Consider the following 12819-nt stretch of genomic DNA (forward strand, 5'->3'; position numbering starts at 1 on the left):
AATTGGTGCACAAACAAGTTAAAAGCCAGGAAAAGCGTAAAGGACAATTTGACCAACACGATACAGCCTCTACAAAGTTTCAAAGCTTCCATGTGCTTAGAGATGAAAAAGATATATACATATGCATATGTGTATGTATATGTGTGCGTAACTTCCAAAGACTAGTAGATAACATGACACGTTGCTGAAACTTAAAAACGCAAAGGTCTATTCAAATTGTTCGTGTAAAAGCCACAAACAATCACTATAAATAAGCATAAACCATGACAAATTTGATAATAATTGTTCTTTAAAAGGAAGAGACTTAAGCGGGAGTCATTTTACACCCTCCCGGTCAATCTTTTCATGCCACGGCTATGCTGACGCTACACGCACGCACCTTTCATTTTCCACCGAGGAATTTACTTGGCGGCAAATAAACGCGTGGCGGGCAATCATTTTCTTTTACACCTTAACACTTGAAAAGCCTTATCCACTCCTTCCTTTAATTCTAGAGGGGATTGATGAATAATGATCAATTGATTGATTTCTCCGTACCAACTGATCAGGCGGCTCCACACGGCATGAACTTTTCGATGAGCTCAAATTAATTCATCAGCTTTCCCACCGGAACATAAGGCAGTGGCTAGTGGAGCTGCTCCATCTATCGTATAGTACTGATTATTGGAGTATTTATGATGATTGTCAAATTATAATAATAAATATAAATTTAATATTTATTTATATAATCGTCCGGTCCTTATTAGTGTTCCATTATGTAAAATAATTTCAACATAACTAAACTTAGAATATAATTTGTTGTTAATATCGCACTTGATAGATAATAAAGAATTGATAAAACTTTAAGTTGTTAGCTAAATATTGTATCAAAAGTGTGTTAAAATCTAAGTATATATAAGAACAACATAACTAAAATTAATTTCTCTCCTAATTCATGAAAGCGAGGTTTAAATTTTAGGTATCTTATACTAACATATATTATAGATTTATGAGCTGGTCCAAATTAAAATCCACAAAACATAAAATACTACTAACTTAGTTCTTTAATTGGACCAAAGAGATAAAAATTATTTCAGTGTTGTATTTTGAAAAATGTGAGTATCATCTTCTCTTGAGATTTTTGCAAGGAATGTCTTTACTCAACGAGGACACAAAGTGGATACATGGTCGTTGTAGAAATAATTTGCTTCATTTCTAGTGTCTTTGTCACCGAAGTTAACCATACCACACTACTTTGAAAAATTGGCCGTGTGGTTTGTGGTATCTGTCAAATACATAATGCAGCAATTGTGTATCATTTTGTCATTAAAATTGTAGGTGACCACCCTTAATGCTTACTGCAATTCTTCTATGCCATTGATTTTTTCTTCTTCCAAATAATAATAATAATAAGGAGCTTGCTATGTTGCAGCTTCTGCAAGTAACATAGCCAATGGAAATCTTCCACGGGTGTTGGTGCTGATGCAACGTAGGCAAGGGAGCCGTGTATGCAAGGGTCAATATGCCAAGGCTGTTAGTTGCAGCTTCTGCAACTTAGCCGTGTCCTAATAATAATAATAATAAGAGGCCAAGGGGGTTCGATACCTGATAAAGACATGCACTCACCTATCAGTCCCTTTATATAACTTGTCGCTGTCATTATTGAACGTCCTGTAGAATTTTGTCCAATTGTCTACAGGCTGTATTATATACATGAATAAATTGGGAATAATAATAAAATTAAAATCTATAGTCCATCAAACAATCATGCACATTCATAATTCGTAGAAATTAATCAAATAATTAAAAAAAAAAAAAAACTTCGAGAGATGGAAACAAGCATCAGGACACAACAATACCTGGATGTTTGTTGGTTTAACTAATTAGTAACCAATCTTTTCTTTTTCTTTTTCTTAAAAGATTGACACATGTTTGCTGCGAATATTAATTTCACTTCCACTATCGAGAAGGATTTAATTTATATTTATTTAAAATTATTCTGATTGTTCTCAGAGAATCAAGCATTTTTTTTTTGTTTGGATTTAACGTAGAGATAATGGAACATATTACAACTTCGAATAATTCCGGGAAAAAATATAGATACAGTAACCCGGTATTCGCCGGAGCAATTTTGTTCCTATTTTATCGGAAATTAATAAAATTCCGATTATTATTACGATTCACATATGAATTACACAAACCGCCGTGCGGCTTAAATATACAAAAGGCGAGTCCAGCTCACTGCGAGACCCCGGCAACCGTCGCTTCCGGCTGATAAATTAAATCACCGAGCAGCGGTCTCAGCTTATCTTTCCAGTTCTCTTCGCCCCTCCTCATACTCTTCTTTATCTCCACGACAACTAGATCATCCGTTAACCGGTCAATCCCTATAACCATCGTAAAATTCCCATTTTGCCCCTCCAGCTTTGCCCCCCACTCTTTCTTTGTCACCGCCAGTCTGTCGCCATCAGCCACGAGTCGCGCCACCTCCTCCACTTTCTCTAAAATTTTCTCGGGCGTTTCATTGGACAAGAATCGCTCGTTGCAAAAGGGCGCGTCGTTGTTGTTGAAGTCGTCGAACAAACCGGACAGATTGAAACCGGAGGAGAGCGAGATTATATCGAAAGCATTTAAGTATTTCTCACTCCCGACGTTACATCCCACCGAGTCTTTCAAATCAAAATCCTCGTGAGGAAACTTCCTCTCTTTATAATCCTTTTTGAACCACGGATCACGGAGAATCTCATCAACGGTGATCCTCGTAGCGGGATCCGTATCGAGAAGCCGGCCAATAAACCATTTCAGATCAGGAGACGTCCATTTCGGGCACCGGTATTCGCCTTTATAAATCTTCCGGTACATAGCCATGAGATTAGGATCATTGAACGGCAAGTAACCTGCGTTGAGAACGAACAAAACGACACCGCACGACCACATATCCACCTTAGCTCCATCGTAACCTTTCTTCGCTAATATCTCCGGTGCCACGTAAGCAGGAGTGCCGCACAGAGTGTGCAACATTCCGTCCGGTCGGATCTGCTCCTTCACCGCACTGAGTCCGAAATCCGATATCTTCAGGTCCCAATTTTCGTCGAGCAAGAGGTTCTCGAGCTTCAAATCTCGATGGAAGACTCCTCTGGAGTGACAATACTCAACGGCTGAGATTAGCTGCTGAAAGTACCGACGGCTGAGCTGCTCGCTGAAACGTCCCTTCGAGATCTTGGCGAAGAGCTCGCCGCCCTTTGCGAACTCCATCACGAAATAGATCTTGGCCTTGGTGGCCAGGACCTCGTACAGCTTCACGATGTTAGGGTGGCGCAGCCGGCTCATGATAGAGATCTCCCGCTTAACGTGCGCCGTCAAGCCGCCCATGAGGATTTTCTGTTTACTAACGGCTTTGATCGCCACGCTCTGTCCCGTGCGGACATTCCGGCCGTGGTAGACCTTGGCGAAAGCACCGCAGCCGATAATTTTGCCCACCTCGTATTTCCCGAACAAGTTAACTTCTCGCGAAATATCGCCAGTGTTATCACCCATGGTTGCTGTTAACGTCGTGCATGAATTCAAACAGCTCTAATCGCTCATGCGCCTCTCCAAAATTCTTGCAACAGAACCATACCGGTTAGTTTCTATTATTATTTGAAATTTTTAGATTAAGATTTGAACAGAAAAATTGGATTTGGATAAAGATAAAATAAAAAAAAAAATAAAAAGATTTGAAGAAACTGATTAGTATTGAGTTGGAAGAGGAGGGTAGGAAGGAAGTGAGTTTTTTTGAGAAATAGCGAAACCGATTACGGATACAAAAAAGATAATACAGCTTGTCTTTGGTTAAGCTTAAGCTATTTAAAAGGAGGAGCGAAAATGGGGTAATTTTGTTATTCTTTTAAAAACGGCTCAATCATTTTTGTTTTTTAGACTTTTTTTTATTTTTCATCTTGTGAGAAAAGTGACGTGAAGATTACATTCCTATATATATATATAAGTCATAAGACCCTAATTAGTTTTACAAAGCTGCGAAATTAAAAAAAAAAAAAAAAAAAAAAAACTCAGTAACAGTATTGCTTAAGAAAAGCAACAACAAAGTCTCGACCAAGAATGTGCTTTTGTGTTAGCAATCATCTCAATTGAGTTATTCAACACTAATATTTTTTATTATTATATGATAAAAATATGAAAGTTGGACCAAAATAATTTGGTATTGTATTTTTAGATCATTAATTTTGTTTTAATTAAATGGGTCTCAACTTCATTAACGTTCCAAATTAGGGATGCTTTAGTAGGTATTAATTGAAAAATCTGAATTCCTAACAATATGCACTTGAATTTGAATGTTATTAATTGAAAAATCTGAATTCCCTGTTAATTTTCGTTATTATTTTTTTTTTAATTTTCAAATTAGGTTATTAATTGAGCCGTTCTACTAGATGTAGAGACGATGTCCAAAATGCAGTAGTCATAGAGTAATTCTGTATTTTGTTTTGTTTTGCTAACATGCATTATACACATCATCACACAAAACATGTTTTATTAAAAAAATTTAACACCTGATCTCTTATTTCCATAACAAAATATACTCAGATAAGATATTCTTTGGAAATGATAGTTACACACGATGTACTTGTTTTTTTTTTTTGGTTGTAAATAAATAATAATTTTTTTTTAAAAAAAATCTAATAAATCGTGATAAATTCATTAGCTTGCAAAATGTGTTCAGATGAGTATTCAAATACTATATTATATGACTGCCTCTGCCTGATCTAAGATTTTTTTCCTTCGTCATATTATATACATGGGAAAATTTCTTGAATTAATTGTATTATCCGGTCTCGATTAATATTAAATGTTATGATATTATTTGAGTGGATTTCCGCCACACGCACACCGTTTACATTCATGTTGATTCATCTCACCTTACTTTGCTTCATCAGCCGACGTCTTATTATGTGATGTTTGATTTGGATCACACACCGTTTGTAATTAAACTGGTGAATATTTTGTATGAGTAGATGAGCGTTATTTGTAATCACTTACTCTTTTAATATGTTTTATAAAATGAAAAAAGCCCAAGCCTAATGGCAACACTCACTCCCTGGACGTTATTCTCCCCGTATGGAACATATTTCGCTCTAAATAAATAATAGGGATAATTTACTTCTTGATGTACAAGTAACCATTTACACACTCTTATAATAAAAATAATGTCTATTAGTCTCATTACATATTTGATTATATATCAGTGGTATTCTAATTAATTGAAAAAAAGAAAAAAAGGAAGAAGAATAAGCAAAATTTAATTAATATTTGTCGTTTGCATTTCGTCAAGGACCTTCTTGATGTATGCCTCTTAAAAGGCAGTGACAATTTGACATTATCGATGTATTCTTTGCCTTCATACCTGAACCGGAGTCTGAATCTGAGATATTTTTAATATAAAATTTACTTTTTATTCAAAAAAAATTCCACTCAAATAAGAATAAAAAAGAAGTTTAATTTTTTTTTGTTCAAATGTAAATATATGCTAATTATATATGAATCCAAAAAAAAAAAAGTAAATTTAAAAAGGTTTAATTTTACCTTCTAATTATTGCCTTTATAAGTTCTTTGAGTTAGTAGTCTTTTAAATTTGCACCGTCATGAGTTTTAATTTGGCTCAACTGGAAATTTTAAACGACTAGTAGGTTTGAAGTTTAAATTGCAATTACATTTAAATTGAAATGTAAGATTAATTTATGTACCTATCTTTTCACAAATCTACCGTTTAGTATAATAAATAAAATAGTTCCTTTTTACATATATATCTATACAATTTTTTTTAAACTCTTTTTACATATATTTGATTGCAAGAGAAATTTTAGAGTTTTTATTTTGAAAACGTCACCGGAGGATACCAGCATAGAGGTCTAGTATCGAATGGAATATCGCCACGTAATTTTTCATATGAAATCTCAAGATTCCCCAATATAGAAAATCCACCTGAATCTTCAAGAGTCAAAACCAAATGATGTCAACAGTGACGTGCTCTACGCGTTAAATAATATAATATTACTTCGGCAACAAAAATGCTCCTTTTCACGAGCTAACCAACCAACCAACCCCCAAATCCAAAACGCGCTGACGTTTAAATACCGAAACAACCGCCATTAGCACAGTTTAAGATTTCACCGTATTCTCGTCTTTGGATAGTATAAAAAATTATAAATACTATTTTTAGGAGTCAATTTTAAGAAAATTTACATAAAAATTTTCTCAATTATGATTCATATATGTAAAATGGATCAGGTTACGGTGCAACTGTGGCACCGTGCCACAGTTACATCTAACCGTTGGATACAGTTGGATTGATAGGGTTCACTGACATCCAACGGTTAGATGCAACTGTGGCACGGTGCCACAGTTGCACCTAAGGTTCCCCCATGTAAAATAGTTCGCTAATTTTTTTTTAATTTTATCATTCTAGAAGCCAAAAAAGATATTTTAGACTAAAGTATGATTGTCGGAAGACAGTATTAATCGTCATAAATAATATTTATCAGTTGCAATATTTATAGATATTATCATCTAAAAATATTTTTATGGTTGAAATATTAGTTGTTTGTATTTCAATTGCCCTACCATCTTCTGACATGTCAATCAGAAATGACTCCTATAAAATTAACATATTGATAATAAATAATATAAATTGACAATGGATATACATCACAATAGGGATGGCAAAAATCCCCACAGGGACGGGTACTCTCAGGGATTTTCTCCATTCGGGGAGGATACGAGGATAATTTTATACCCAATTTTTTATTCGGGGAGGGGACGAGGATAATTTTTTACTCAATTTTTTATTCGAGGAGAGGACGGGGATGAGGTGGAATCCTCATCCCCTACCCATTTCCCCATTTTAATTTTTAATTTTATTGTTATTTTTAAAATTACTAATAAATAAATAACAAAATTATAAATATTGTTAAAAATAATAAATATCAAAATAGTTGTATGTTGGGAAAGTTGTCACCCTTTGCCGGGAATTAGTTGAAGAGTATTAATTGAAGTTTTCACCAACTGTTTATTGCTTTGATTATACTGGTAGTAGTTCTTCTACTAGATCTATAGAGGATTCTTATAAAAAAGCAACCAAATGGATGATAGATTTTGATGATTATGTAAACAATGGAGATTGTGCAGTTATTGCAGATGAATTAGATTCATATTTGGATGAGAAAGTTATACCTCGGATGGAAGATTTTAATATTTTGAGTCGGTGGAAGACAAATGCTAATGGGTATCCTACATTAGCTCGAATTGCTAGAGATATTTTGGCAATTCCAATTACAACAGTTGCTTCTGAATCAGTTTTTAGCACCAGTGGTAGAGTTGTGAGCCCATACTGTAACAAACTTCATCCAAGCACATTGGAGGCCTTAATGTGCTGTCAAAGTTGGTTACGAGCTTATAATAGCAGTATGAGTTTATTTTACATTGTAATTATATTATACATTTATTAATATTTGCACTTGTAAGTTACGTTACTTATATCATTTTCATTGTTTTAGGTTTGAAATCTGAGGCTATCTCTCAATTTGCCACATTTCTCGAGGAAGAACAGGAGGAGCAGGACGAGCAGGAGGTAAATAGTTTTATTAAAAATATTAATTAAGTATCTACATTTATTTCATTTATTTTATTGCCGATATAAAAATAATTTTTTTCTTTTTATTGTAGGATTATGAAGATTGAGTCATTGATAAAGATAATTATTTTAATAATTTATATTTTGAATGTGACTTTGTAATGGATCAATATTAATGTAAGATATATTTTAAACTTTATTTTTATCTGAATTTTTTTATTTTAATATAATTAATTTAAAATAAAAAAAATATATTAGACTATTAGTTATTCGGGAAGGGAATGAAGATTCTCTCAAGTAATTCTGACGGGACAGGGAGAGGACGGAGATATATACAAAATATTAAGAATGAATATGGAAAGATTGGTCCCCTCCCCTCCCCATTGCCATCCATACATCACAATTAATTATTAGTGACTCGTGACTTGGAATATAAATTGATTATGTATCTTAAAGTTTAACGTAACATTTATTGTTTACTCTCTTATTCTCCGGAAGTGGTTTGGGGAAAGAAAGAGATATGAAAATGAAGTTAAAAGAGTACACGTGGGTGGTCCATAATTTAAAAGGGCATGCATGGAGTAAACTTGTATGTTGTTTGTAAGCAGCCACATATATATATATATATATATTGCTATGTTACATTTAATGTAACATACACACCCAATAGTTGGCAGCCATGTGTCCTGAGGAGAGAGAAAAGGCATTGAAAAACAAGTAAGAGGAGTTGGCTGTAAGTTACATGAACTGTAACTTAGGCAACTCCATATATATATATATATATATATATACACACACTTATAGATGCTAAAACAAGTCATTATTAGTTTTAAGAAAGCGACCCATGTGGATTGCGTACACAGTACACCCTCCGACTGTCGACGAGGTGGGCCAAATTGCACTGTGGATATTTTTTGTTATCTTCACAAAAAAGAAAAAAACATAAAAATTAATTTGTTATATATACGATTGAAAAGATTTCGATGCCGGACACTGATACACAACTCACACTTTCAATGCATAAATGTATATATAATTTGCATTTGCATTTTATTGTGCATTGAAGACATTTAATATAATTTGCATTTTGCATTTTATATAATTTTTTTTTTTACACATATTCCTTTTAAAGATTGGGGCTGGATGAAGGTAAAAAAAATTACCTCACTCTAGTGTATTAAACTTGATCTGCGGAGGCGATTTCTCTGAGTGAAAACAATAGTAAATGCCGAAATCAGAAGAAATTGGGTGGAACAATAATTTCAGTTAGGGTTCATACTGAAAAGGTCTCATCTCATGATATAAAAGTGGGATTCAAGTTCATTATTCATGGAATGGCGTAGGATGCATTGCAAGATTATTCTTTGATACGGCTACTTGTTTACGTTAAAGCCATTACTCTCTTTTAAAGTCTGAGACAGACAACTAGACAAGCATGGGGCTTGCGTGGGGCTGCAATTTAATCTGCAATTTAATCAGCTTTCTAGAAACAAAATAAGAAATTATTATATGTAATAAGTAGGCCGGGGCCGAAATTTTTATTATAATTGCATTATTTGAATTCCAAGTTCCAACTTCCAACAGTAGGGGGAATGCGGCGTCTGGGTGTTTGCGTTATGTCTCATTGAATCATCCAAAAGTTGCCCATTTTACCGAGTTTGAACTTTTTTTAGTCACCCAGAAGACAAAATCGTTGTTTCAAAAACTACCCCAAAAAAAAAAAGTTATTAACCATTTGGAATCGAAATGGGTCGCTTGCAAATTTATCAAATGTTGATTATATATATATTTTTATAGAATTTAGTGGGCAATACTCAATTATTGTAGGTGACGTAGGTACAGATTCTGTGAGCTTTGGGTAAGAACTAAGGAGCAATGCGCAAGATTCTAGTGGCGCTGCTTTATCCATTTTTCTGCTTGCATGTGAAATTATGGACATGAAGTTTGGTGGCGACAGCAACAATTAATGTCATTGCCAATTTGCAAAACTGCAATCGCTGCTAACTTTCAGGATTTTCGGTGCCATCTGAACTCGAATAAAGATTTTATGAATTATAGAAAACGAATGAATGGATCCCAAGTAACCGAAAATTAATTACTTGGATCGAGATGTTAGCTAATAAAAAAGAGTTAGTTTGGGTTTATAAGTAGAATATGTTCTCCACTCAATAAACTAATTTTTTGTGTTGAATATTTAAAAATCTAGTTCAAATTCCCCAAAAAATAATATCAGAGTCAGACCTTAGAAGTTGAAATGTAGTGGTAGAATAACTTAAATATATAAGAGGAAATGATTAGGATTTGGTGGTGGTTTCATCCGGGAAATTTTTGAGTTATATTCTACCTTAGGTAGTAATTAAAGTGGAGTTCCTTAAGTTTATAAGTAGGGTAGATTGCTCCACCAAATAAGTTAGTCTTTTGAGTTAAATATCTATAAATCCTAAAAATCACTTCCCAAAAACTATAAAAAGTATCATACAACAATAACAAATCTCTCTCTTTCTTAGTTTCCTCTCAACATATTCCATGTCTATAGATTTCAAAAGATCTCCAAATCGGTTACTTTTTTTTTATATATTACAATGATATCATTAAAATTAAAAGTGTAATTATATATATACACTATCTAAATTAATTTATTGATTTGCTTAGATTTAAATAAATCGATTTTATTGCTGCGCAACCCAAATCTTTTACTCTCGCTAGTAATAGTGGGGCATTTCACTCTTATCACATTTGTGAGAGAGATAATATATCCCTATCTAAGGCTGGGCATAGATTGAATTGAGTCCATACGGCCATCCCTACCCCTATCAAATAATGAAAGGAAATGAGTCCTTACGGCCATAGGGAATTGAATGGTTAAGTTTAATTAAAAAAAACCAGACTTATAGTTGGGGATAAAGTATGTTGTCTTTCTAAGATGTTATGATGCTAATATTCTAAAAACCTTTTTCATAAAATATTTCATACAACAAAGGTACACAGTTTATTAATAAATTTAATTTAGTATCAATTTTTTTGCTTCTTTGCTATTTACCCTTTTTCTTGAATTAAGAATTCGTGATCGAGATGTAAAATTTAGAGTTTTGATCTGAAGAGTTTGTAAAGAAAAGTGATATTTAATTAGCTTTGAATTTGTTTTTATATTTTATAGAAAAATAAAAAAGAGGAAATGTCTTTATATAAAATTGTTACAGAGAGGCGGCAGCATCACCACTCTTGACCAAATTCAAGGTTTTTTTAGCACTGATTTTGGGTCCCAAAAAAAATTAGTGTACTTTTACAATCCTGCCTAAGTTGGCTCATTTTCATTCCAGCAGAGCTTCTAACACCCTTCTAAAATCCGTTCAACACCCCTTTTCAATTTTATTTCCTAAAACATCTCCCTTTTAATTTTTAAAATGCAAATCAATGTATTAAAATTAACTATCTATCCACAAAATTTTTCCCTTAAAAAACATTTCTTTTAAGTTTTCATTTATAAAATATATGAAAATCTTAAAATCTTAAATTATTTTCTTCTGACTATATAGATTCTATTTCCATAACTCTAAAATTCTTATAATTTTCTTAAATTTTCAGTCAAAGTTTAAAATATATTCAAATTATAAAATGGGGTGTGTGTCAAAAATTTGTTAAAAGTATAATTTTTTTAGTGTTTAATTCCCATTCAAAATAAAGAAAAAAATTAATTTCTTGGGTTATTTAGGTAATTTCCGCTGAAAAGGGGCATTTATGCGAAATTTTGAGGTGTTAAAACGCCGACTCTTTTCACAAGCGAACGCAATCGAGGTCCAATTGTTTTGAACTCATCGAATTGTATTCAGTTTGTTGCCGCACCCTACAATTCATTGGGCCTGCTTTACCTTAGTTTGTTGCTGCACCCTCCAAGTCCAAATCATAAAAATCAGTTTACATTACTGCTGAATGGTCCTGCTGTAGCCTGTAGTTGCAAAGTTCAGCTGAATTGACAAATAGGCAAAAATGCGCACAGAGCAGACGATCCATTCCCAAAAGCAGACGCTTAAAACGAGTGAGGGAGGAAAAGGAAAAAAGAAGTATGGAATTACTCGTTGGGTATGTGCTTAGATTTTCAGTAGATTTTACATAATAATATTTGTGAACTGTATTCAGCTTATAGGGCAAAAAAAAGATTATGTTACTTACAATAGAGTTGATTAAACGATTGATCCTGATAGATTTGTAATTATAAATAGCAACATGTGGTAACTGTTTGATCGATATAATAGAGGCCTTAATAGAAAGAGGGTCCACATTTTATTCAAGTAATGGAGCCCTCACTGGATAAGGCGACCTTTTATTATTATTATTATTATTACTTTTTGTGTAAGATAAAGGCGAACGCATTTAAAATATGCATAATACAGCTGCTTTTGAAGGTAGGATTAACATTTTCATATACTATTGTTGGTCGGTTCTGGAAAGTTTTTGATCAATCAAATTGGCAACGGTGCGCAGGTTCATTGTTTTGGATCCTGAAATGAGCATAACACAAAACATTGGCGCCGCAGAATGCTTACTTTTCGTTATCGTTCCTCCGTGTGTGTGTGTGAATAAATAATTTCCCTGAAAATGTCATGATCTTCCTGCCCAACCGCCTAATTGTCTCCGGTCAAATATTTCAATTTTGACTTTCTCGTACATAAAGGTTGAAAATGAGAATCAATCTACGTACTATCCGTTTTCAAAGCTTAAGTTGATGACATGGAATTTATGAGTACTGGTCAAATAATACAATACAATATATGTGGTTACTGAGGTCATTACTCTTATTACGAATTAAAGAGATAAAGATTAAGTTTTAGCTAAAGATTTGACTTATTTATACGTAAATTTGTTATTTTGTTGTTATCTTACCTCCTCTTTATGTTAAAATATCTTTAAATTATAGTCTCTATCTGGCTAAATCTAATTCCCCCACTGCACTTGACACATAAGAGCATAATTTGAAATAAAATTCGTCAATTGAAGTGTGGATAGACAATAATTAGCAAAAGAGTATGTGATGTTTACTAATCGTTCATATATATGCAGTTGCTAAGTTAAAATTATTTGTAATTTATAGTTCACCGAAGTAGTCTCTCACGACCTTTTAATTGTTTAATAGTTAAAAACTAACACACACACACACACACACACACAAAATTGTAGGTTGATGTAAGTTACATATAGTATAACTTAGCAGTACATAT

At 33.2% G+C, this 12819-nt stretch overlaps 1 protein-coding gene and 1 long non-coding RNA gene across 2 annotated transcripts; one reads left to right on the top strand and one right to left on the bottom strand.

Moving 5' to 3' along the window:
- The first annotated feature begins 289 nt into the window (after positions 1-289).
- LOC112498602 (uncharacterized) lies at positions 290-1729 on the top strand. Its single transcript, XR_003065929.2, has 2 exons — positions 290-648; positions 1412-1729. It is a non-coding gene; the product is annotated as an uncharacterized LOC112498602 (long non-coding RNA).
- Positions 1730-2131: 402 nt separating this feature from the next.
- Positions 2132-3851, bottom strand: LOC102621018 (CBL-interacting serine/threonine-protein kinase 14-like). The gene has a single exon (XM_006481106.4). The coding sequence runs from the start codon at positions 3514-3516 to the stop codon at positions 2218-2220; it is 1299 nt and encodes a 432-aa protein (XP_006481169.1). The 5' UTR covers positions 3517-3851; the 3' UTR covers positions 2132-2217.
- Positions 3852-12819: the final 8968 nt, after the last annotated feature.

The sequence above is a fragment of the Citrus sinensis genome, chromosome 6, assembly GCF_022201045.2.
Source record: "Citrus sinensis cultivar Valencia sweet orange chromosome 6, DVS_A1.0, whole genome shotgun sequence".
In the NCBI taxonomy this organism is placed as follows: Eukaryota; Viridiplantae; Streptophyta; class Magnoliopsida; order Sapindales; family Rutaceae; genus Citrus; species Citrus sinensis.